A 27,806-nucleotide genomic window follows, 5' to 3' on the forward strand; every position below is an offset into this window, starting at 1 on the left:
CCTCTTCCTCCCCCACCTCACGAGGTTGGACCTTCCCTCCACAGTCTGTGTAACTGACTGTATCTGTCTCCCTCCAGTCAGCCCCCAGACTGTTTGCTGCATTCCTGATCTGTGACTCAGGCAGGCAGTCAGTCTGTGTGTGTGTGTGTGTTGGGGAGGGGGGGAGACAGATGCAGTCACACAGGTTGTGAGTGAATGCATTTGTCTCCCCGCCCAGCCCCCCTCCAGTCCCCCCCCCCCTCCACTGCCTGCATGATCTGAATCACAGACCAGGCATGCAGCACACAGTCTGGGGAGGGCAGGCTGGGGTGGAAAACAGATGCTGTCACACACAGCCTGTGTGACCGATTGCATCTGTCTCTCCCCCCCCCCCCCCCCCCCCCCCGTCAGACTGTGTGCTCCATGCCTGATCAGTGACTCAGCTTCCTGTTTTTTTTTTATTGCACAATTAATTACGAGTTCAAAATAACAGCACAGAGTTCAGCCCAAGCGGGGAAAATATGGAGCAAAAATGTGTTAAAAAAAAAACTTGCTCCTGGGAAACCCCAGTATAGCTCCTGTTGGATTGCAGCCCAGCACCCTCAAGGCTTTCTGCACGCTGCAGTGCCAGATTGTATGCTGGTATGCTCTTTTCGGGGTGAATGAATCGCTACTGCCCAAAGATGAGGGGGCTTACCCCGGTACTACTACTAGTACTATTTATTCCTATAGCGCTGCTAGACATACGCAGCGCTGTACACAATATGTACAGGTACTTTCTCTGTCCCTAGAGGGCCCACAATCTTAAGTTTTTGTACCTGAGGCAATGGAGGGTTAAGTGACAAGCATCTGTAGTGGGAGTCGAACCCAGGTTTCCAGGATCAAAGCCCACTGCACTAACCATTAGGCCACTCCTCCCTGTTAGGGGAGCTGTTGAATGCCCAGCAAACTCAGTAATTTTGTATTGAGTGAGTAGGGAAAGGGAAATGGGACTTGATACACCGCCTTTCTGAGGTTTTTGCAACGACATTCAAAGCGGTTTACATATATTCAGGTACTTATTTTGTACCAGGGGTAATGGAGGGTTAAGTGACTTGCCCAGTCACAAGGAGCTGCAGTGGGAATTGAACTCATTTCCCCAGGATCAAAGTCCACTTTCACTAACCACTAGGCTACTAGTACTGGAGTACTAGTTACCACCCCGAACTTACGGGGACAGTTTTCCTCTGTCTCTTCTTAGGCATTTCAAATAGGAAACAGAGAGCTCTGAGCAACATGTCTGCTCTCTAGGACGCCATCTTGTCTCTCTCCTTATGGCCCCATTTTAACATTTAAAAATTCATGTGACCCCCCAGATTCTGATAAAAACAAAATAACAGACCTCTACACCAGTGGTTCCCAAACCTTCTCAGTTCAAGATACCCTTCATGTGTCAGTCATTTTTTCACCATATACCAAAAATCATTACCCGACTCTCAAGCATTTCAATAAGATCTTCTTTAACTTTCAAGGGTATCTAATTACATTGTATAGGATCCTTCAGATTCCCCTGACACCACCATACAGGCTAATATTGTGAGCCAGGCACTTTTATGGTGGGCAGGCATTCCTCATTTGATCCACAAATTTTAATTCTATTTAAACAAACTTTTTTTATCATATTTTCTCTTTTTACTTAAATATAAGCACTTAGCTTTAATCTGTAGCGTCACTACGGACTCCTTCTTCAGATATTTTAATAAAAGTAGTACAGTGACTGTGTAGTAATTCTAGCTATTTGTTTTCAGTCTGGAACTTACACTGTCATTTTTAAAAATATTTTTAACTATTAGGCATGTACAATTTCTTAATGTGGTTTGAGGAGAGGGCCTTCGGCAAAATTATGTAACCCCCCCCCCCCCCCCACATTGGTTACCAGGTATCTTGAGGACATATGGTTTCTACTTTGTTTTACAAGTCTTTTACGTTCCAGGTATTTTCTTCAGCACTGAAATTCCTGTATATTGTGCTAGCTGCAGTTGTTTTTATATAGCTCATTGCTAATGGAATAAACAGATGAAAAACCTGATTTTGATTGCAGCCTTGTCTTGCCTGAAGTGGGCAGAGGTGAGGAGGATTCTGGTGGTTATGGTTTGTACTTCTGTGATGAGTTTGGGTAGCCACTGAAGCCCTGAGTTTGTTGTAGGAGACCAACTATCTAGACCTCTTCTAAAGAACATTTTATCCTTATTGAAATGTATTTTGGGTGAATACTTTTTGCAAAACAAATTTTAAAAAATATATTTTACGACATCACATCGTGGAACTCGCCTTTTACAGACAGAAAACTTGGCTGCCCTAACTTGTTTGTGCTTGTGGTTAATACTGAATGAAACTGCTGCTTAGCATTCCTCAGGTGGAAGCTAGTTGGTTCCAGATGGGTTTTTGTAATTGTAACAGAAGGCGTTAGAGGGGAAGAAATCTTTGTGAGGCTCAGAAAGGATCTTCATTTTCCGTTGGGAAGGAACAGCATCATAGTGTCTCTGTCTACGTTATTTAGGTTTTTAGAACTTAAATTTGTTTAAATGGACAACAGAATTTGACCTAAAGTAGCTGAAATATCCTTGTGGTGTGACTTTCTGCAGTCAGTGTGGTTGCTAAGACTTAAGGTGAGGCCTCTCTTTTGTCTGGACCAGACCTGTGATGTGTGTTATGTGAATAGCTAAAGCTCCTTGGTGCCAGGGAGATTGCAGACTGCCATATATTGCTTGGGCCTGTGGTGCCCTAAGTCCAACTGAACTGATGTTCCAGTTGGTGCCAGACTGTAAGAAAAAAAAAAAAAAAAGCGAGGTTTCAGTACATCTGGAGGGATAGTGAGGAGGCCACAGTCCCTGCCTATGAGGATAGAAAAAACAAGTGTATGTCTGCCAAGTATGAACACAATAAGCACCTGAGATACTTACTTGGAAGAATAGAGCTGGGAGTCCAGGAAGAGACAGCAGGGCTGGGAGATCATGAAGGGGGGGGGGGAGGGGGGGTTCGCTTGCCGTCCAGCCTGTAAGAAAAAAAAAGTGAGGTTTCAGTACATCTGGAGGGATAGTGAGGAGGCCGCAGTCCCTGCCTGTGAGGATAGAAAAAACAAATCTGAACACAATAAGCACCTGAGCTACTTACTGAGATACTTACTTGGATGAGCAGGGCTGGGAGTAAAGGAAGGGAGAGAGGTGGGTTGGCTTGTCGTCTAGGCTGTAAGAAAAATAAAAAAAAGATTAAAAGTGCAGAAATATGTGTGTGTTTGGTGGCTAGGAAACTATATGGTAGCCACGGGAGATACTTACACAGAGAAGTGCTGGGACATGAGAGTAGGGGAAAAAAGAACACACGCATTAGACGAACACATAATGACAAAGGGATAGAGAATATGTGAGATGTATATAGGGAATAGATAAGGAGAATATACCATTTGCACTGCGGGAAGTGACGGCGGGGTCATCCCGCGATACCTCACGCCTCAGCTCTCTGATCTCCTGCCAGGGATCCAAAAAGCACATCCTCATCTGTTGTTGCTCTGCGAAATGCCTTTTGGCTTGCTGCTGTAGTTTGTGGAAATTATTTTTCAGTATCTCACACAGGTCGCTCAAATGGGTGTTGGTCTTCTCCAACTCACGCATCAATGCATTGCCCACCAAATTCAGCTGCTCGCACTGTGCATCAGACACAAGGTGCACCTGCTCACATTTAGCATCTGTCGAATGCTGGACACGCCCAGTCATTTTTTTTTTTTTTTAATCATTTATTTATAATTTTTTCATTTTACAAGGGTCACTTGCAAAACAGTAAAACAGAGATGATTGTACATTAAAACAATATTAGAAGAAAACAATCTCAACAAGATAAATGGATTTTATACAATCTTTCTCTTTCTTGGACCACAAAATAAATAGGGAGTGAAACAAGACAAGGAGATCAATTTAAACAACAGCAAACAAAGAAAACGTGGTATTAATCCGATTATCCCCAGTTATTATTTATCTAAATCATTATTCCACATTGATCATCTGGTTGGTTTCTTCAAGACCATAACGGTGCATAGTCTATCAATTTCATTGGAAACATACTTATTGTCCAATATTAGTGAAAGTAATACACCTGATTTCATTTTTTTTCCCTTTTAAAACCAGAAATTGTTTAACAATACAAACCCTTGAATCTCCAATCCAATTCCCGCTGATTAAAGTAATCCCAGTTTCACAGGCTTCACTCCTTTTGAATTAATATATTAAGAGGAATTATTTCAGAGGAAAAAAAACATTAGGAATCATACCCGGAACTCTGGGAAAACAACAATCTCGATATTAATCATCTGTAACAATATTCATTTTGTTCAAATGTTTCTGGTCTTTTATCATTTTCAAATCTTAACCGTTTCCTACTTCAGTAGAACTTCATTTGCTGTATATTCTCAAAGGATTCGATTAGATTATCCATGTGGCTCATTAACAAGACTATATCTGAAGCAAAGTCATTCTCTACCACCATCAGGTCCTGGAGCACCCTCCAGATGACATTCAATGCAACCTCCACGGGAGCTCAAAACTCCAAGCTGATAACTCTTAAGGGTTTAGGAGTAGCACCGCCGACACGGGTTCAGCTGTAAACTACTTCCGTTTCAGCATACACTCCTGACTCACTCCTCCACTCCTTTGGGCATGGTGGTTAAATGATTTTTGAGCGATGAAGTTGTTTCCAGGTCCAAGAGCATCGACGCTCCTTCGTCGACGCTAATCAAAGGACTCATCAACCCAATCATCTATGGGCAGCTCGTCACACAGCGGTCCCACACTTGCTGCATAGGGGACAAAACGCTGGTCATCGGCGGCTGACCCCCCATTGTCCCCTTCCTCTGTTAAGGCAACTGCAATGCAGAGAGGAAATTTCAAGTGAACAAAAACTGAACTTCAGAGGACAGCTGGGCCGTTGAGTGTACGAGCTTCAGGTCACCATCTTTCCCCTCTCCCTAATTTGGGACACTCTTTGTCTGGTTTCTCCTCAGAGGCCTGTCTGATATGGGTAACCCTTCAGCATAGCCCTCTGAGTCATTGAAACACGGAAGCCCCTCCACCACTTACAAGGTGGTGTCCCTTTGGAGGGGGCCCAGCCACTTCTTTAAGCAGTGTGTTGATACCCTCATTCCACTTGGCCTGCATCTCCCACAGCTGGCGCTGATCCTACCCCATTCCTCTGTAGGGGGTGCAGGAGGACGGTCATTGCGTGACTCAACAGCAGAAGATACGGGGGTGGCATCGACGGGGGTGACATCTACGATCTGAAGGGTCATGGTTTCTTCCGGCTCCCCATCCTCTCCTCCCTGTGTAGGCATTAGTAACCATAGACCTATAAATTATACACACACACACATACATACACACACCACCAATGTCCTATTGTAACTAATGGAAAGTATGGTAACCAAACAACTCACCAACTACCTAAACAAATTCACAATACTACATGAATCACAGTCAGGATTTTGAGCCAACCATAGCACTGAAACAGTGCTAACCACTCTCATAACCAAATTTAAACAAATAATTGCAACTGGAAATAACGTGCTAGTCCTACAATTTTATATGTCCAGTGCATTCGACGTGGTCAGCCATCAAATACTCTCGAACATACTAGACTACTTTGGGATTGGAGGAAATGTACTAAGATGGTTTCAAGATTTCTTAACAGCAAGAACCTATCAAGTGACTTCAAACTCAAAAACGTCAACACCATGGAAACCTGAATGCGGAATACCACAAGGATCACCGCTCTCACCAACCTTGTTCAACCTAATGATGACACCTTTAGCCAAATCACAAGCCAACCAAGGACTTAACCTGTACATCTATGTGGACGATGTCACTATATACATCCCGTTCAAAAAAGACATAACCGAAATCACAAATGAAATCACACACAGCCTCCAAATAATGAGCTCATGGGCGGACGCATTCCAACTAAAACTAAACGCAGGAAAAACACAGTGCCTCATCTTGTCCTCACAATACATCACAAACAAACCCATCACCATAAACACCCCAGATTACACCCTTCCGGTATCACACAGCCTAAAAATTCTGGGAGTCACAATTGACCGAAATCTCACACTCGAAGACCATGCGAAAAATACAGCAAAGAAAATGTTCTACTCAATGTGGAAACTTGAAAGAATCAAATCTTTCTTCCCAAGGGAAATATTCCGCAGCCTAGTACAATCAATGGTGCTAAGTCACCTAGACTACTGCAACGCCATTTATGCCGGATACAAAGAACAAATCATTAAGAAGCTTCAAACCACTCAAAACACAGCAGCCAGACTCATATTTGGGAAAGCAAAATACGAAAGCGCCAAACCCCTAAGAGAAAAATTGCACTGGCTTCCACTGGCTTACATCCCCAGTGTCGCTTAGGGTAAAATATTCCTTAACATCTCCCTCCAACAAGGAGAAAATGGACAGGTCCAGAAGCAACTGATCATTCAATCTCCAAAATTTTCTACCCGTCCCACAACTAGGCAAGGCCAGGCTAAGAGTAATCAGGGCATAAGCAGACCTGAGTCATGGTTCGATGGCAATGTTCTGAAGCAATATACATCATTCCATGAGCCACATGTCTATCCTAGTATAAGAACCATGGAAAGCTGAATAGAACGTATAGTTGCGCTCTCCCGTATGGTATAAGTGCCACAAATCCTCCAAACCCAAACTAATAAAAGTTTTAAAATGAGTTCTATCCCACTTAGCATAGTGAATTATAGCATTTGAATTATCGAACTGAGGGTCACATGTTAGGTTGAAATTGCCTCCAGTGATTAAGAGCCCCTCTCTAAATTTCAATATTCTGCTTTCCAGCCTTTCCAAAAAAATCCCCTTGCTCAGAATTTAAAGCATAGACATTTAATAAAGTATATAGTAGATCATTCATCTCTACTTTCACAAACGAACACCGACCCTCAGGGTCCAACAGAGTAGCTCTGATTGAACAACAAACCTTTTTATGAATTAAAATACCTACCCCATTACTTTTCCTGTGTCTTTTATTAGTGACCTGAATCACATATGAGAAATGACATTGGGTTAGAAGTCTCATGCAAGGGAAGCAAATGGATTTCTTGAACAAATCCAGCGGTCATATTATTACACTTGCTTCCTTAAAAAAGAATTGTCTCTTTTAGGGCAAATTCAAGCCTTTTACATAAATTGACATCAATTGCAACCTAAGCATAGTAAAAGAGGTGAGTAAAATTTCCAGCCAGAGGAAAGAACCAGCGACATAACCCCCCCAAATCCTAAATGCATTCTCTTTAGACCACCATAAACTCTCCAAGCTGTCCATCCCCAAAGAGCTTCTCATGAAAAACAGTTAATCCCTGAAAAACAACCCCCTTCCCCCTCCCTCCGCCTTCCCTCCATCCCATGGAATAGAAGAGGACCCATCACCTTGTAAGGTGTCCAACAGCAAAGGAAGAGCAAAGAGGCAATACAAACAGAACCAACTCAGTATACAAAAAAGTTCAACATTATGCTTCAATAACATTAACTCAGCGCAATGCCATAAAAGAACTCAAGAGTCCCACTCCCGCCTGATAGATCAGATAACTTATAAACATTGTCCACCTTGCTCACGAAATCCTCCCTGATTTAGTAACTCTTTGCCATTCTGGCCCCTGCAGAGCCCTCTTTGGCTGTGGCTGGGAAGTCGATGTGTCATTCTCCACTTGATTGAGCAGGCCAGCAGCAATCAAGTTATCTCTAACTGCAGAAACAGATGTGGCAGTATATGTTTTGCTTTCCACCGTAAATGCCAATCGTATGAGAAAAAGTCACCGGTATCCTGCCTGCTTTTCCTGTAGTAATTGGGTCCAATCTTGCTAGGCCCGATGCCTGGCCAGTGTTGCAGGACCTATATCTGGGTACAACTCCACATCGCTGTTTTCTCAGCACATCACTCCACTTTTATGGCACACTGCTCGGAGAAGTCACTCCTTTTCCCCATATTTATGGAAGCACACAATGCTATCTCTAGGACTATTACCAGCACAGGACCCAAATGCACAATTCAGAAGCGGTGGGGCTGGTGCCAGGGCATCCCCCTCCTGCTGCAAGGCTTGTTCCAAAATAAGGCCCGCTATCTCCATGCTACAAGACTCCACAACAGTCTTTGGAACCCCTAAGAGGCATAGATTACAACACCTCAATCGATTCTTGAGGTCCTTCAGTTTAAATGCAACTTCATCCTGCTGCTGCTTCAAATATGCAACACACCTATGTAAACGTTCCATATCTTCCCTGTGGGCTTCCAGCTGCATCTAAGCCTCCTCCATACCACTGCCAAAATCTCCAACATCCTTTTTTTTAACTCCTTCAAAGTATCATGGAGTTCAGAGTTCACCAACATGAGGTCCAACTTCAATTCTTGGAATCATTCCTGCATGAAGGAGAGTGAGTTCAGCATCCTGCGGCACCAAGGAGCTCAACTGCTGTGTGATACCAGAAGGCCATCTTTGCCTAGTGTCTCGATGCCGGAGCAGATGTGGCACTCAAATAGGATTTAATGTCCGTTTGCCGCTTACGAGTGGACATTCCCAGTTACACCACACTGCAATGCACTCTGATCTTCCACCGAGATGTAAGGATCTCAAAATGGAGCACCAAAGGCACGATTAAACTCGGGTGGCACTGGAGCTAAACGCTCAAACTGTCATCTATGCTGGTGATGTCACTTCCTCCCCCCCCCCTTCAACTCTTAGACTTGAATTTTCTCACAGTGTAATTTCAGCTTCTTGACCACATCCCTTTGGAATTCTCTCCCACTTGAGATCTGCTTAGAAAGCTCTTATTGGAAATTTAGGAAAGCCATTTTTCTCTTTGAGACTAGTTCTGGTTGATGATGGCGTTTTCTGTGCCCTCATATTTTGGTGCTATATTTCCTGGTAAATTTGTGGTGTTTTTCAATGTTTTGACAGCTGTTTTGCTTGTGTTGTAAACCACTATGGTACCTTTTTTTGTTTTGTTTATTTTTGCTTGAATAGCAGCAAGGCTGTTGAGTAGGAATCTGCAGTGACACAGTATGCAGAGGCAGAGGCATGTAGGTAGACTGGTGGGCTGTGTTAACTGAGCCTGCTAAAACACCTTAGCAGTGATATCCTTAAATGGCAAAGGCACCAGTTTAGTTATGTTCTCTGCAGTTAGAAGGTGAATTTGCATTTTGTTTCTGCTTTTCAGCTGTTTTGGGGAGCCAGTCACCTATGCTCTGTAAAATTTGTAATTTTGTAAAACTTTATTTTATTTTATTTAAATGAAACATTTTCTTGATCTTCAGATGAACTGTTGTATTTCTATGGTGCCTGGTATTTGTTAATAATATTTGTTTTTCAGCTATGATGATGTTAAATAGTGCTTGAAAGGGTTCTGCTTAGTATCTTACAGTGAGACTATATATAGAAGGATATGGGACATAGATGTGTTTAGCATCTGGAATATAGAAATACTCAGAAGGAAAGTATTTGTCAAGGTATTGAGGCACCAAGTGTTTCCTGTTCTATATTGTATTTTCCCAGATGTATTTGTTAATCTATGATAGATAAATGACCTGTGTTTGCAAAATAGATAGTCATTTTCTTCGTTTTTACCAGGTTTGCTATATATATATGATGGATTATTGATTGCATCAAGGTTGACCCCAGCTGGTCAAAGAGGGAAGGGATTTTGGATTTAGCTCACATCTTTAAGTTATAGCTCAAGATGAGTTATATTTGGGTAAAGTAGGTATTTTTGTCTAAGAGGCCCTTTAATTTAAGCTTAATAATGTGTGCTAATGGACATTAGCATGTGCTAAATGCTGCATGACCTATTTTATACCTATGGGCCATGTGGCACTTAGTGTGTACTAAGCTTTAGTAAAAGGGCTCCAAAGTTAGGACCTGAAGCAATGGAGGGTTAAGTTACTTGACCAAGATCAAAAGGAGTCACATTGGGATTTGAATTGGGCTTCCCTGGTTCTCAGCCCACTGCTCAAACAATTGGAACAGGAGTTCTTAATCCATTCCTCGGGACAGACCCAGTCACTTGGATTTTCAGGATATCCTCAATGAATTTGCATGAGATAGACTTGTATACCAAGAAGGCAGAAGTGTGGAAAGAAAGGTGGGAGGTTGACCACGGATACCAAAGACTGGAGAGATGCAGTCTGGAGTGAAAAATCCTTTATTGATAAAATGAGTCGTTTTATCAATAAAGGATTTTTCACTCCAGAGTGCATCTCCCCAGTCTTAGGTATCCATAGTCAACCTCCCACCTTTCTTTTCACACTTCTGTGGTTTCCCGTGGGACGTTCGAGTTCTCCATCTTGGCAGTCTTTCTTGAACATATGCTAAGAAGGCAGCGCATGCAATTCTAATGCAAATTCATTGAGGATATCCTGAAAACCTAACTGGCTGGATGAGCCCTAAGGACTGGATTAAGAATCACTTCATTGGTCGGAAGGTTTCCTTCACAGCGCTTAGTCCTACTACTACTAATACAATTTATTTTAAGTTGGACCTCAGCCTCAGATTGCCCAGCTTGACTAGAAGGAAGGGCAAAAATGAGGAAAGTTTGAACCAAAAGCAAAAAAAAAAAAAATCCCCTTCTCCTGGCTTACTGTCTTTTAAAAGTATCCTAATGTTTAGTACAGTGAGCACAGAACCAGGGGAATCAGGTTTGATTTCCAGTGCAGCTCCTTGTGACTCTGGGTAAGTCACTTAACCCTCTGTTGCTCCATGTACAAAAACTTAGAATGGGAAGGAGAAAGTACCTGAATACAAGTGGAGTGGAGGAGTGGCCTAGTGGTTAGAGCAGCAGTCTTGCAATCCAGAGGTGGCCGGTTCAAATCCCGCTGCTGCTCCTTGTGATCTTGGGTAAGTCACTTAACCCTCCATTGCCTCAGGTACAAACTTAGATTGTGAGCCTTCCTGGGACAGATAAATATCCAGTGTACCTGAATGTAACTCACCTTGAGCTACTACTGAAAAAGGTGTAAGCAAAATCTAAATAAATAATAATATATATGTAAACTGCTTTGGTTGTACCACAGAATGGTGGTATATCAAATCCCATTACCCTTTTCTCTCCTTCATGATGTTGCTGTAATTGCTAGTGAAAGGAAGACGTTCTGCTGTTACCTTGCAGCTGGGAATGGTGGGGGTTTAGCTGGCATGCTAGCAGGAGCGAGGTAAGCAAACATATATCCACAATGGACATAAGATCCTACTTGTGCTCCTTTTTCAGGATGCGGTATGGTAAAACCTACAACATAGTGCTGGGATCTGGGCAGGTGGTGATAGGCATGGACCTAGGACTCCGTGAGATGTGTGTTGGAGAGAAACGCACTATTATCATCCCTCCTCACCTGGGCTACGGAGAGGCTGGAGTGGGTAAGTAAATAGAACAAAAACAGTACTAGGCCGTAGAGATTAGGGAACATTTTTCGTATTAATTTGTGCAGACAGTTCACTAGTGACGTGAAATATTGAATAGTACAAGTATATTCAAACTTGTGGCCTTTAATTCTAAAATTTGTTTTGAAAAAATATTTTTTTAAAGCTTACTTACATTTGTCTCAGTGCTGTGGTTTCACTTAGTATGTGTGATGCATCTTTCCGATTCTTCTTCCACATGATCCTGGGGAAAAACATTGTTCTTATCCGGGTAGCAAAACGTAGCTAGAAAAAAGAGTACATGTTAGGTGAACGAAGGGTTAATTTTCTAAAGCATTTCCCCCCATGTAAGGTATGTGTCTCTGTTCTTGCTGAACCTGCTTGGTTAGGAGGGTTATATGGAGGGAGAGAGGGGGAGAGAGAGAGAGAGAGAGAATGGTTGGCCTCTGTGCATTGCTTGGCTCAGCCCAGAAGTCCTTCAGTACGCTTTGTCTCCAGCAGGTGAATAGACATGTGGATTGTCTCTTCAATGAAGGAATGGCTCCTGTGGGGAAGGAATCTCTGGCCTACTTCCACAGTGCAGCTAAGGACTGAGATTAGTAAGCAAAAAATAGGAGGATGCAGCATGGCTGGTCTCCTTCCCTTGGGGACCAAGGTCCGTCACCTCCTGCAGCACTGAAGCCCCCTCTGATTGTGCAAGGGACTCTGGAGCTTCTGCTGTCCAGGCTTTCTGGCAGCATGGGCTGCTTGTAGAGGGAGGTAGTGCAATGGCAGGCCACTACCGAACCTGGAGCACAGTTGACTGATGTAGCATCTGTTCTATATAGGACATCTTTCACATAGATGGCACTTGGGGCTTTTATGCTTAGTAACAGTTAGGGTGTCTCTGCTTTTGGTAAACAGGACCTCAGTGGCTCTCCAACCCGAGAACATTGAAATGGAGATCAGGTTTGAAGCTTGTCTCTCTGGCTCTTCAGATTGTGGAGGGAAGCCAAGGGGCTAGTGAGGTAAGAGTACAGGCAGGCTTTTAATATTGCTCTGACTTGAGATCCTCCTTCCTACAAGCTTCCACCCAATCAGGTTGTTTTTCCCAGGCTTAGCTGGCTGGGATTCAGTATTTTCCTCCTTCAGGCAGGAAAGCCACCACATGATATGCCCCAACCCTTTTGTCTTTACTCCTAGTCCATAACGACGGCTAATAGGTCAGGTTTTCAGGTCATCCCTAATGAAAATGCCTGAGAGATTTCTATGCCCACTACCTCAATTGTATGTAAATCTTTCATGCATATTCAGTAGAGGCATCAATAAATCCTGACGTTGGTGGCTGTCAAAGGACTGTGACTGAAGACCAAGACCCTAACTGATGCATAGAGGCATAACCAGACTGGCTTCTTCCTGATAGCTCCCTAGATTGGGCCCAAGTGCATGATTAGCTCGCCTGGAACTTGCATGTGCAGAGGGATGGAACCTGACTCAGCATAAAACATGGTCTGGATTGAAGGCATGAAAGTCTGCTCAGATATTGTGAGACCCCCCCCCCCCCACCTTCCCAGACAGGAACAACAGGAAGGCTGATTGACTATAATGTGCACCACAGTTAATGGATTTTAGAAAGCTAGTTGTGGGGGGGAAGGCCAGTGTGCAATACTACTGCCTACACTATGAAAGTCAGTGCTCTTCATTCTTGGTTGCATTGGTGTAAGCCAGTGCTCAGGTCTGCTGGCTATGCTGGGTTTAGTACAGCGTCCATCACTGCACTAAGTATAGGCTCATGTCTATTGATGCTGCTATCACCATTGTAGTTGCTGGGAAATGAACCAGTGTGCTCTGATGTTGGCTTTGCTGGGTGGTAGCAGTCACTCACTGATGTTATTGTAGAGACAATTGTGTTGGTGTCTGTGTACAAGAGTAATACTTATTACTGAGGAGTGTACTGATTGTGCTGGATAAAGTCAGGGTTTATTGATTCTGATAGCACTGATGTCTATTCTGGATAGTGACCAGCACTCAAGGCCTGTTAGATGGGGGGGGGGGGGGGGGGGGCAAATCCTGCCCCAGTCCACTAGAGGTACCCCCGCATGAGTCCTAGGGAAGATGCTTAACTGAGGTGGGACTTGGATTGGGGGCATGGAATATTGCTTCAGAAATGGGGGGAGGGAATCAGGGTGGCTAATTTGTTTCAGGCTTCAGCTGCACAGAGTGCTGCTGGGTTATTAGCATTTGTGACAGCTAGTGTGCAGCAAGGTTCTGTGTGCTTGTTGTCAGTGCTGGCTACACCTATTCTTTGCCCATGATGCACCTGGATCCAACCCCTACTCGCACTAAGCAGTTCCAGCTACCACAGGATTTTTACTGTACCAGACTGGTTTTAGTGTGCAGTATCCATTAGTGCAGGCCTGCATGCTAACACCTCTGCTAGTTGTTCTGTGCAGCTTAGTAAATGGGTCCCTTTGTGCACTACTAGGGAAAGTGCTTGCTCTCTGTTTTGTCCAATGTTGCCTTTATAAAATTTCCAAAAAGCAGATACAGTTTAGACAGTCATGGTCAAAGGTTGGCGACCAAGCAATTTTCAACTATACCAAACTGGGTTCTTGTTTACTAATATTGTTTTGGGCTACAGTCTTCATTTTTGGCTAAATATTTATTTTTTTAACAGTTTCAGCCATCTTTTTAATAAATCTCACTTATAAGGCAAGAATTTGGTGGTATTTTCATAATTACATGTTGGATTTTGGATTCCTGCTTGAAACCTTATAATATTCCTATTTGTATAATTTTTGGTATAATCAAACTTTTTTTTTTTGTTTGGCATTGTAAGAATAGATAACATGATATCTGTGAGTAATAATTAGAGGTTTAACTATCTCTTAGTCCACTGTATTAGTGTTATTTGATTAACTTGTCTGTAACAAAAAATCAGATCCATTAAAATTTGATGCAGAGTTGAGTAAAAAAAAATCTGTTCTGTCAAAGAAACACTCTAAACATTATTTTGTTTACAAGGTGCTACAAAATGAAAATCTAAGGCATCTATACAATGTCTTCTTATAAGGTATTGTACATATTTGGTGTCTCTAGTTTGATTTGCTTCAGGTTTTCAGTTGCGTATGGTAGTATGGTACGTGGGAAAGAGCTTACTCCAGAGAAACATGCAGAGATCATAATTCTGTACGAAGAAAAGATACCAATAAGAGCAGTTGAAAAGAAGTTGAAAGTTGCTCATTCAGCTGTCATAATAATGGTCAGACGAAATGAAGAGCTGAACAGTTTTTAGTCTCGGGCACACTTAGGTTGACCAAGAGCTACGGATCTACGAATGAACAATACAATCATTCAGGATGGGCTTGAGCCTTTGGGGAAAATGTTGACAGGACAATTGACTGGTTAAGATGAAACTCCGACACTACCTTAGGAAGGAACTTAGGATGTGTTTGGAGAACTACTCTGTTGTGAAATTTAGTGTAAGGTGGATCAGCTACTAGTGCATGCAGCTAACTGACACTTCAAGCCGAAGTGACCACCACCATAAATAAGACCTTCTAAGTCAGGTACTTCAGATGACAGGAGTCAAGTGACTCAAAGGGAGCTTTCATCAGCTAGGTGAGGATAACGTGGAGGTCCCATGACACTGCTGGAGGTTTGGCAGGGGATTTATCAACAACAAACCTCTCATGAATTCGAACAACTAGAAGCTGTACAGAGATGGGCTTCCCTTCTACATGGTAATGGTAAGCACTACTTGGTTTTTAGACCAGACTCAAAGAGGTGTAGAAGGTATTCAAGCAGGTTTTGTGTGTGTGTGTGTGTGTGTGGGGGGGGGGGGGGGGGGGGGGTTAAAGAGAGAGGATCCAGAGCCTTGCCTTCACATCAGATGGCAAACCTTCACTTAAAAATATATCACCTTTTAGTGGAATCTTTCCTGGAAGCTAACAGAATCCTGGAGACACTCTTAGAGGCATATTTTCAAAGCACTTTGGGAGTCTAAGTTCCATAGGTTTCTATGGAACTTTGGGAGGCTAAGTGCTTTGAAAATGAGCTTGTTAGGCAGTCAAAGAGAAGCAAATTTTTTGCTCTCAACATCCAAGTCATGAGGGTTAGGTTGTGGAAGAGATCTCTCGTTCTGTGTGATATCGGTTGGAAAATAATCCAATCTCCATGGTCCTTTGGAGGACAACTCCAGAAGAAGAGGGAGCCATATCTGTTTTGGCCAATAAGAAGTGATTATGATCATGGTTCCCTGGTTCGGCTTGAGTTTAAGCAGAATTTTCCCTGTCAGAGGTATGGTAGGATATGCATACAGAAGGCCTTCCCTCCAAACGAGGAGGAAGGCATCCGATGTTATCTTGCCATGGGACCTGAGGCTGGAGCAGTACTGAGGGACTTTGTTGTTGACATGACTAGCAAAAAGATTCACCAAGGGAATGCTCCATTATGACACTAGTGCAACTGGATCAACCTGCTCAGCCTGTCCACCAGACTGTTGTCTGCCATGTAAGGGAACATGGAACAAAACCAATTAACAAGATTGCAAATGTTATCAATAGAAATCAAACAAAATAAAACATGGAAAAGAAAATAAGATGATACCTTTTTTATTGGACCTAACTTAATACATTTCTTGATTAGCTTTTGAAGGTTGCCCTTCTTCGTCAGATTGGAAATAAGCAAACGTGTTAGCAGATAGTATATATAAGAGAAACATCAAAGCATTACTTTGACAGTCTGACAGAGTGGGAGGGTCAGACTGTCAAAGTAATGCTTTGATGTTTCTCTTATATATACTATCTGCTAACACATTTGCTTATTTCCGATCTGACGAAGAAGGGCAACCTTCGAAAGCTAATCAAGAAATGTATTAAGTTAGGTCCAATAAAAAAAGGTATCATCTTATTTTTTTTTCCATGTTTTATTTTGTTTGATTTCTATTGATAACCTTTAAGAGTGGACTAACACGGCTACCACACCTCTCTACTCAAGATTTGAAACAGAACCAGCAAACAAATTTTGTCAACGATAGTGTGGGCTGAAGTGTATGTAGAGTTAAGAGTTTTCTGGTAATGCTCATTTAAAATGAAACTCCATCTTTTCCTTTTTTATAAAATGCTCAGTGACATTAATACCTCAGTGGCATTAATGTGCAGGAGGTAAGCCTTTTTCAAATGAAGGAATACTCTCGAATGAGAGGGCATAGGATGAAATTAAGAGGAAATAGGCTTAAGGGGAATCTAAGAAAATGCTCTTTCATGGAAAGAGTGGTGGATGCATGGAATAGCCTCCCAGTGGAGACTAGGACTGTATCAGAATTTAAGAAAGCGTGGGACAGGCACGTGGGATCTCCTAGGAAAAGGAGGAATTAGGGGTTACTGAGGATGGGCAGACTGGATGGGCCATTTGGTCTTATGTGCCATCATGTTTCTATGTTTCTATTTCATGAAGCAGCCCTTCCCTTTAGCCTGCCTTAACTCTTGTCTACTGTGTTTGTCTCCTGGTTCTTGTGAGCATTGCTCCTTATCTGATTTGTGTATGTAAAGGCAGCTTTCCCTGTTTGCTTGCTTTTCCCTTTGTCTCTAGTGCCTGTTATTTGACTGTTCACCAATATCAATACCCAGCTCCAAATTATATATCAGTTCATCTTATACATAACATTTATGTTAGTAATACTGGATCGATCAGATGCTCCTGTCACCACTATTCTGGCTCAAAGAATCAAACCAAGCACTGCTTTATAGTGGGTATGTATTCGTCATCGATCCACTTTTTATCATTTTTTAGCAAATTTTTTTTACAATAAGTCTTTCAAATATCAAACGTCAATATTCAAGTTTCAAAAATCACACTTCAAGTACTTAGCTCAAAGGGACTTTTTTTCTTTTACTCCTCAATTTTTCCATCTAACACGGAGACTTCTTAAGCCGACATGAACTCATGTTTTGCACAATTTGCTGTGTCAAGGATTGTTATTTGACTGTGGCACTTCCTTGTGTGTTCCTATGAGTGGCTTCCCTTTATCCTTGAGTGCCGTGTGGCACAGTCTTGTGTATTTTTATGAGTGGATTCCCTTTACCTTTGAGTGCTGTGTGGCCAGTCTTGTGTATTCCTATGTGGCTTCCCTTTTGTCCCTGAGAGCCGTGTGGCACAGCCTTGTGTATTCCTGTGAGTGGCTTTCCTTTACCCTTGAGTGCTGTGTGGCACTCCCTTCAATATTCCTTTGAGTGGCTTCCCTTTTCCCTGAGTGCTGTGTGGCCAGCCTTGTGTATTATGAGTGGATTCCCTTTACCCTTGAGTGCTATGTGGCCAGCCTTGTGTATTCCTATGAGTGGCTTCCCTTTATCCTTGAGTGCCGTGTGGCACAGCCTTGTGTATTCCTTTGAGTGGCTTCCCTCTTCCCTGAGTGCTGTATGGTACAGCTTAGAGTGTTCCTTCATGAGTGGCTTCCCTTATCCTTGAGTGCGGTGTGGCATAGCCTTGAGTGTTTCTTTGTGTGGCCTTGTCTTGAGTTTTCCCTGTGTGCTTTCTGTTTGAGTCTTCTCTGTTTTGGGAGCGAGACCCTACTGGGGGAATTTGGGGTTGGGGGATGGGGATTTGGTTTTCTATGGATGTTGATCTTTAGACTCTATTAGATGTATTAAGTTTATCTTTCAGTAAAGTTTTTTAAAAATTAAAAAAAAACCCCACAAACCTAGTATAAAAGGCTTGTTTTTGTGAAAAATTGTCAAAATGCTTACTTGATACTACACCACACAGCGCTCTATATAAACTAAACACCGAAACTTGGTTTTGATTGGTTGGGAGTAGAAAAGTACTAATGAAATCAAAAATGCCCAGGGAGCAGTTGCTCTTGATAACTCCTTAATATAATGAGATACTTGAAGATAAGCAAGGTATAATCTATGGATCCCCACATCTTGCAAAAGAATAGGCATAAGTTTCAATATACCCCTGTCAGTGAAAAAATCTGCAACATACACCAAACCATTAGTCACCCATCTGTGGAATATTGCATTGTCCATTCCAGGACTAAAGTCTCAGTTACCAAGAAGTGGTATAAAATCCATGCAGATCGAGTTGCCTTGTAAAAGAGATAATAGAGTATGCCAAGTTTCTTGCATGGATTTTGACAAAACATGTTTCAGGGAATGTGGTAATTTTCCCCTAGGAACATGTAATGAGGGTGCAATGAACTAAATAACTCTTGTTCTACTGTCCAAAGAGTAAAGACCTCGGTAAGATGGTGTAACAGACATACCACATTATACAGATATAAGTGGGGAAAACCAAGTGCCCATGTAAATATTCCAGTTTAGGTTTTCGTCCCCTCCATCAAAATTTAGTAATTGCTTCCCGAAGAACTTTTTGATCCCTTTTCAGTATTTTAATTGGGATATGCTGAAGCACATAAAGCATCGTACTTTAAATTTCTTATAGTTAGCCTCAGCATGAATTTCTTTTAGCAACTCATTCCACAGTGCTGGACATGCAAAAAGAAAGCCCTAGAAAAGTGTGGCACTAACATTCCAAAATCTTGCAGTGACCTAAGACACCTGACCGGTGTATATAAGACTATTCATTTATTCAAATATAGTGGCTGCTGTTCCCATAATGACCCATGTGCTATACAAAGAGTCTTGAATTTGCTCCTGTATGGGACAGGTAACCAATGGAGTCACATGATCAAACAGTTGTGCCTTCCTGAGGAGTCTGATAGCCATATTCTGCAGTGTTTGCAATCATCTGAGCATTTGGTAGTCTTGAATAGACCACGTTGCCATAGTCCAGCTGAGATGTAAAAAGGGCATATATCAATGTTTGTAATGTCGCTTCATCGAAATATCCTCTAATAGCCCTAGTCTGTCTCAAAAAATAAAAGCCCTTTTTTGCCACAGCTGACACTTATTCCTCAAAAGATAAAGATGAATCTATTATGACCCCTAAATATTTAAAACTAGCGACTGATGTAATAGGTTCACCAAATTATACTGGCATCAATGATGGGACTCACACTATGACCTGAAATCCAACAATAGTCTTGCTAACATTTAAAACTAACCACAGTTTCTGCAACCAGTCAGCAACAGCCATCAGTCCTTTCTGAAAGAAAGACATCCAAAGTTACAGGTGATACCTTTGCCAAAATGAGGACATCATCTGTACAGCAGTATACTCCTAGTCTATATTCCTGGATCAGAGCTATCGGTGGGCTTACATAGATATTAAACAAAAGAGGTGAAAGAGCTGATCCCTGAGGCACCTCACATTCAAAGGGGATTCTCTCTGAACCCTTATTCTCAATGCTTACTACATATGTTGTGTATGAAAGGAAGGATTTTAAGCATGTCAGGGCCATTCCTATGATGCCGATGTCTCTCAACCGCTGGACGAGTAGGTCACAATCCACTAAATCAAAAGTTGCAGCAAGGTCTAGGGACACTACTAGGCCTGAGTCCAAAGTAGGTGGGCCTATGTCCACCCGTAGCTAGGCCACTGACTAGTACTACAACTTCCTCAGGAAAAGGCCTCCATTCTGAGTAAATAAAAGATGCTTAATCACGTCAGTGCCAGGAATTGCAGATCCTTGTAGCAGTAAGGCTACTACTTGCAAGGTAACTGAAGAGTTAATAAAGAAATTGTTCTCATTAAGCAAAACAAAGGTTTCAGAGTAAATTGGGGACTTCCATAAGGCACACAGAACTCCATTTTGCCACAACTTCTCTTCTTTTGTTCTTGATAACAGATGGAGAGGTGCCAGGCAGTGCGGTTTTGGTTTTCGACATTGAGTTGCTGGAGCTGGTGGCAGGGCTGCCTGAGGGGTACATGTTTATTTGGAATGAAGAAGTTTTGCCAGATCTCTTCAAACAAATTGATAAGGATGAAAATGGAGAGATTTTCCTAGAGGAGGTAGGTGCATCATGGTGAGAGAGATCTAATGAGGCTAGCTTAGTTATTGTACCAAAGGTCGTTCGCTCTGCAGTTGTGAACCCCAACTCTGGCCATTGTGTGTTACCAATGTTCAATAACTGGGACTACCTTCCCCCACGGGCCTGTGAGCACCACCCCCAAAACATCCCTAACCATCTCTGGAAATGGAAGATAGGAGCCGTATGCAGCACTGCCTCCTGGAATTTGCATCCTCCACAGATTTAAACTGAGTACTGTCAGGTCAGCAAATTTAAAAAAAATACAAGCTGCAGTATTTACATATAGCAGCACTAAATATACTTATTTTTAAAATTATGGCTTATAGCACTGCATGTCAGCCACTGTGGGGTTTGGCGCTGGGATACAAGGCATAAAGTGCGAATTCTATAATGCCTTAAGCACATGCACTTAACGCCAGTCAAAGGCTGGTGTAAATGCTCGCATTTAACTATCAAAATAAAAGAGGAAAAAAAAATACCCATACAGGAAAAATAATCAAGCTATATATGAAACCCCCCCCAGGGATTACTCAATACGCAAAAAATCTTGATAAACCTTTTTATATAAAAAAAAATAGAAAAACAATTCCAATTTCAAAAATATGTATGCAGTAAGCTCACAGCCCCCAAAACAGGGCTAGTTGAACATTTCCAACATATAAAAAAAGTTCAAGAATATCACCAAACTTCTTCTTATAGTATCAAAAGTCTTTAATTATCCAATCTCAACCAACAAATTCTTTCATTAATCTTCCAGGGTCCCAACATGGACCACGTTTCAGTGCTCACTTTGTCAAGGAAGACATAACACAAGAGTCCAACTTTCACAATATAGATTCTTCACACCATAATGTTGGTAATAAATAGAAATAAAACAAAAACAGAGAAAAGAAAATAAGATAATACCTTTTTTATTGGACTAGTTTAATACATTTTTTGATTAGCTTTCGAAGGTAATTCTTCTTCAGATCAGAAATAAGCAAATGTTGATAAATATCAGTATATATAAGTGAAACACAAAAGCATTCCAATGACAGTCTCACAAGAAGAGGGTGGGGTGGGCTAGGTGAGAAACACGGAGAGCTGGGTGGATGAGAAACAGGAAGAGAGAAATTGTAGCTAAGAGGGTGACAATACAGTAGAATTTTATGGTTTATAATGGGCTAGAAAACTCAGATCTTTGTTAAGTCCTGTCTGGTGAGTGTCAAAATATTTTATCATTTTGATTTCAACGGTCTTACATTCCTGGATTGTCTTAAAGTTTCCTTTTAGTATTCTTACCATAAAATCATTGATGCTGTGTTCTGGTTTGTAAAGTGCTGTCCCACAGAGGTAACATCCTGGTTGGCATTGGCATTTTTCATATGAAGTCTGTGTAGATTAAATCTCGTCTATAGCATCTGGCTTATTTCTCCAATATAGCACCCTTCTTCATACTTTTTTCATTGAATGATATATACCACATTTGAGGATGAGCATATGAAAGATTATTTCATGTTGAATATTTTTCCTTTGTGAATGATTGTGGAATCATGTGAAATGTGTTGGCACAGTTTGCAGCTGGATATTTGCAACTATACTTAGACCTGGAAGAATTCTTTAGAAAACACTTGAAGGTACATTTCCACAAAAAAAGAAACTCCTTACAGACTGGAATACAATTTTAAACAAAAGAACATATATTTTACCCCACACAATGGACAAAATAGTAAGTTAGACAACTACATAGAAAGCTTCAGGCATAGGGTGAAATCACAACTTTCCAGCAACCAAAAGAAAATTCTGTACAACCTTTCTCTTATAGAAAGAGCGGCCATAAAAACCCTACAAAATAACCAAAACATTGTCATCAAACCTGCAGACAAAGGAGGCTCTGTAGTGATTATGGTCACACAAAAATGCATCGAAGAAGGACATAGGCAGCTCTCAGACAACACATACTACAAGAAACTAAAGGTCTCTTTAACAAAGCTGTGCTAGCAATTCCTGCAGGGCAAAAAGCCCATAGGAATTTGCCTCATCGAGAATTGGTAGCATGGCAAAATATTATCAAAACACTTCCAAAGCAAGTACAGCCACATCTAAAAAAAAAAAAACAAAACTTATACCAAACCATCTTTCTGTAGGCATATTCTAAATGCTATCCAAAATCCACAAACCTGGAAACCCTGGCAGATCAATCATATCTGGTATTGGCACACTTACAGAGGAAATATATGGACTTGTAGAGGGGATTCTTAAACCCTTAGTGCACAAGACAAACAGCTTTATACAAGACACCACAGACTTTCTGAACAAATGAAAAAAACCAAGCAGTTGCCAATGGGTGCCCTTCTGGTCACAATGGATGTAGAATCGTTATACAGCAACATTCCCCATGCAGATGGCATAGCTGCAAGTGATAAACTCCTAAAAATATCCATCCTGGACCACCAGTACTCACCGGAAACTATTACAAAATTAATCAAATCTATTCTAACTCACAATTATTTCTGCTTTAACAATGATATATATCTGCAAATTGTGGGCACTGCGATGGGCACCAGGATGGCACCCCAATATGCTAACCTTTTCATGGCAGAACTGGAAGAGCCATTTTTGAATACGTGTCAGAATAAACCCCTAAAATACTACCGGTATATTGATGCCATTTTCATGATTTGAACTGAAGGTGAAGAAACTCTTAAAACATAGTAACATAGTAGATGACGGCAGAAAAAGACCTGCACGGTCCATCCAGTCTGCCCAACAAGATAACTCATATTTGCTGCTTTTTGTGTATACCCTACTTTGATTTGTACCTGTGCTGTTTAGGGCACAGACCGTATAAGTCTGCCCAGCACTATCCTCACCTCCCAACCATCAAGCCCTGCCTCCCAACCACCGGCTTTGGCACAGACCATACAAGTCTGTCCAGCACTATCCCCGCCTCCCAACCACCAGTCCCGCTGCCCACCACCGGCTCTGGCACAGACTGTACAAGTCTGTCCAGCACTATCCCTGCCTCCCAACCACCAGCCCCGCCTCCCGATCTTGACTAAGCTCCTGAGGATCCATTCCTTAGGCACAGGATTCCTTTATGCTTATCCCACGCATGTTTGCATTCCGTTACCGTTTTCATTTCCACCACCTCCCGCGGGAGGGCATTCCAAGCATCCACTACTCTCTCCGTGAAAAAATACTTCCTGACATTTTTCTTGAGTCTGCCCCCCTTCAATCTCATTTCATGTCCTCTCGTTCTACCACCTTCCCATCTCCGGAAAAGGTTCGTTTGCGGATTAATACCTTTCAAATATTTGAACGTCTGTATCATATCACCCCTGTTTCTCCTTTCCTCCAGAGTATACATGTTTAGTTCAGCAAGTCTCTCCTCATACGTCTTGTAACGCAAATCCCATACCATTCTCGTAGCTTTTCTTTGCACTGCTTCAATTCTTTTTACATCCTTAACAAGATATGGCCTCCAAAACTGAACACAATACTCCAGGTGGGGCCTCACCAACGACTTATACAGGGGCATCAACACCCCCTTTCTTCTGCTGGTCACACCTCTCTCTATACAGCCTAACAACCTTCTAGCTATGGCCACCGCCTTGTCACACTGTTTCGTCGCCTTCAAATCCTCAGATACTATCACCCCAAGATCCCTTTCTCCACCCGTACCTATCAGAATCTCCCCGCCTAACACATACGTCTCCCGTGGATTTCTATTCCCTAAGTGCATCACTTTGCATTTCTTCGCATTGAATTTTAATTGCCAAACCTTAGACCATTCTTCTAGCTTCCTCAGATCCTTTTTCATGTTTTCCACTCCCTCCGTGGTGTCCACTCTGTTACAGATCTTAGTATCATCCGCAAATAGGCAAACTTTACCTTCTAACCCTTCGGCAATGTCACTCACAAATATATTGAACAGAATCGGCCCCAGCACCGATCCCTGAGGCACTCCACTACTCACCTTTCCTTCCTCCGAGCGAATTCCATTCACCACCACCCTCTGGCGTCTGTCCGTCAACCAGTTCCTAATCCAGTTCACCACTTCAGGTCCTATCTTCAGCCCCTCCAGTTTATTTAAGAGCCTCCTGTGGGGAACCGTGTCAAAAGCTTTGCTGAAATCTAAGTAGATTACGTCCATAGCTCGTCCCTGATTCAATTCTCCTGTCACCCAATCAAAGAACTCAATGAGATTTGTTTGGCACGATTTCCCTTTGGTAAAACCATGTTGTCTCAGATCTTGCAACTTATTGGCTTCCAGAAAATTCACTATCCTTTCCTTCAGCATCGCTTCCATTACTTTTCCAATAACTGAAGTGAGGCTTACCGGCCTGTAGTTTCCAGCTTCTTCCCTATCACCACTTTTGTGAAGAGGGAACACCTCCGCCGTTCTCCAATCCCTTGGAACCTTTCCCGTCTGCAAGGATATATTAAACAAATCTTTAAGAGGACCCGCCAAAACCTCTCTGAGCTCCCTCAATATCCTGGGGTGGATCCCGTCCGGTCCCATGGCTTTGTCCACCTTTAGCTTTTCAAGTTGTTGATACACACTTTCTTCCGTGAACGGTGCTGTATCCACTTCATTCTCAATTGTATTATTTCCAGTCCATCGCGGTCCTTCTCCAGGATTTTCCTCTGTGAAAACAGAACAAAAGTATCTATTTAGCAAATTTGCCTTTTCTTCATCATTTTCCACATAGCGGTTCGTAGTATCTTTTAGTCTCACAATTCCCTTTTTAGTCATTCTCCTTTCACTAATATACCTGAAGAAATTTTTGTCACCCCTCCTTACATATCTAGCCATTTGTTCTTCCGCTTGCGCTTTTGCCAGTCGTATCTCTCTCTTGGCTTCTTTCATTTTCATCCGGTAATCCTCCATGTGTTCCTTTTCTTGAGTTTTTCTGTATTTCTGGAACGCCAACTCTTTAGCCTTTATTTTCTCAACCACTTGCTTGGAGAACCATATCGGTTTCCTTTTTCTCTTGCTTTTATTTACTTTCCTTACATAAAGGTTCGTGGCCCTATTTAAAGCTTCTTTCAGCCTGGACCACTGTCCTTCCACTTCTCGTATTTCCTCCCAGCCCATCATCTCCTTCCTCAGGTATTCCCCCATTTTACTAAAGTCAGCACGCTTGAAATCCAGGACTTTGAGTTTTGAGTGTCCGCTCTCCACTTTAGCTGTCATATCAAACCAAACGGTTTGATGGTCACTGCTGCCCAGGTGGGCACCCACTCGGATATTTGACATGCTATCCCCATTTGTGAGCACCAGATCCAGTGGTGCTCACAATTTCACAGTTCTTTCAATACATACCATCCTACAATCAAATTCAAAATGGACTACTCCCCAGAAAAAGCTAGTTTCCATCAGCAATGCTATATACAAACATCTATATACAGGAAACCTACAGACAGATGCAGCTATCTCCACAACTCCAGCTTCCACCCTTCACATAAAGAATCTATTACACACAGCCAAGCCACAAGATACCATCGTATCTGCTCTGACCCAGGAGACAAAGATAAACACCAAAAAATCCTGACTGAATCCTTCAAACAAAAAGGCTACAACCCCAAAATAATCTCCATGAATGTTACCTCCTCCCTTAAAATACCCAGGGAAAACTTATTGCAGTACAAAGAAAAGAAAGCCACAGAGAGAATCCCCCTTGTAGTGACATACAACCCAGAGCTAGAAAAATTGAGTAGAATCTTAAAAGATTCACAGCCACTATTCCAGGAGGATGAACTACTGAAAGAGATATTCCCATCCCCACCAGCCTTCTGACAGACACCCAACTCAAAACACAAACTAGTGAAAAGCAAGTTCCCAATAGAAACTCAAAAAGAAGAGGGTGGCACACATCCTTGCAATATATTCAGCTGCAAACTGTACCGACACATTTCACGTGATCCCATAGTCATTCACAAAGGAAAGATCTTCAGCATAAAGGAATCCTTCACATGCTTATCTTCAAATGTGGTATGTATCATTCAATCTAAAAAGTGTGAAGAAGGGTGCTATATTGGAGAAACAAGCCAGATGCTAAAGACAAGATTTAATCTACATAGACTTCATATGAAAAATGCCAATGCCAACCAGGATGTTGCCTCTTTGGGACAGCACTTTATAAAACCAGAACACAGCATCAATGATTTTATGGTAAGAATACTAAAAGGAAACTTTAAGAAATCCAGAAATGTAAGACCTTTGAATATTTGACATCCACCAGACAGACGTTAACAAAGATGTACATAAGTATTGCTATACTGGGACAGATAGAAGGTCCATCAAGCCTAGCATCCTGTTTCCAACAGTGACCAGTCTAGGTCACAAGTACCTGACAAGATCCCAAAACAGTACAATACATTTTATGCTGCTTATCCTATAAATAAGCAGTGGATTTTCCCCAAGTCCATTTTAATAATGGCTTATGGACTTTTCTTTTAGGAAGCTATCCAAACCTGTTTTAAACCCCGCTACGTTAACTGCTTTTACCTCATTTTCTGGCAACGAATTCCAGAGTTTAATTACACGTTGAGTGAAGAAATATTTTCTTGGATTCTGCTTTGTAGCTTCATTGCGTGCCCCCTAGTCCTAGTATTTTTGGAAAGAGTATAACAAGCGATTCATGTCTATCCGTTCCATTCCACTCATTATTTTATAGACCTCTATCGTCCCCTTAGCCATCTCTTCTCAAGCTGAAGAGTCCTAGCCGCTTTAGCCTTTCCTCATAGGGAAGTTGTCCCATCCCCTTTATCATTTTCATCGCCCTTCTCTGTACCTTTTCTTATTCCACTATATCTTTTTTGAGATGTAATGACCAGCATTTCACACAATAGTCAAGATGCGGTTGCACCATGGAGCAATGCAAAGGCATTATAACATCCTCATTTTTGTTTTATTTATTTTTTATTTATTTTATTACATTTGTATCCCACATTATCCCAACGCTTTGCAGGCTCAATGTGGCTTACAATTCATCGTGGATACTGGAAATAGTGAAGAATATACAATTGGTTTACAGAAAGTTTGGGGTACATGATGGTGAAATACATGAAATAGTTGAGCAAAAGACATTAAAGAACATAAAGAACATTTCTGGATATTTTGAAGAATGTACAGTTACACGTGTTGATCTTTGTGATATATTTTGTCGAAGAGATAAGTTTTCAGTAGTTTGCGGAAACTGGTCATTTCATAGACCGTTTTCAGGTTGTGTGGCAGCGCGTTCCAGAGCTGTGTGCTTGTATAGGAAAAGATTGATGCATGCATTAATTTGTATTTCAAGCCTTTACACTTGGGAGGATGAAGATTGAGGAATGTGCAAGAGGATTTTTTTGCGTTTCTGGGTGGTAGTTCTATTAGGTCTGACATGTAAGCTGGGGCGTCACCATGGATGATTTTATGGACCAAGGTACAGAGTTTGAACGTGATACGTTCTTTGAGTGGGAGCCAGTGTAGTTTTTCGCGT

The 27,806-nt window shown here is 41.9% G+C and overlaps 1 protein-coding gene across 1 annotated transcript in view; it reads left to right on the forward strand.

Moving 5' to 3' along the window:
- Positions 1-27,806, forward strand: part of FKBP9 (FKBP prolyl isomerase 9) — a 125,307-nt gene that overhangs the window by 82,835 nt on the left and 14,666 nt on the right. Inside the window, exons 8-9 of the mRNA XM_030204458.1 lie at positions 11,274-11,419; positions 20,154-20,317. Of these exons, the coding sequence (XP_030060318.1) occupies positions 11,274-11,419; positions 20,154-20,317 (310 nt within the window). The remainder of the gene's footprint in view (positions 1-11,273; positions 11,420-20,153; positions 20,318-27,806) is intronic.

The sequence above is a fragment of the Microcaecilia unicolor genome, chromosome 1, assembly GCF_901765095.1.
Source record: "Microcaecilia unicolor chromosome 1, aMicUni1.1, whole genome shotgun sequence".
NCBI lineage: Eukaryota > Metazoa > Chordata > Amphibia > Gymnophiona > Siphonopidae > Microcaecilia > Microcaecilia unicolor.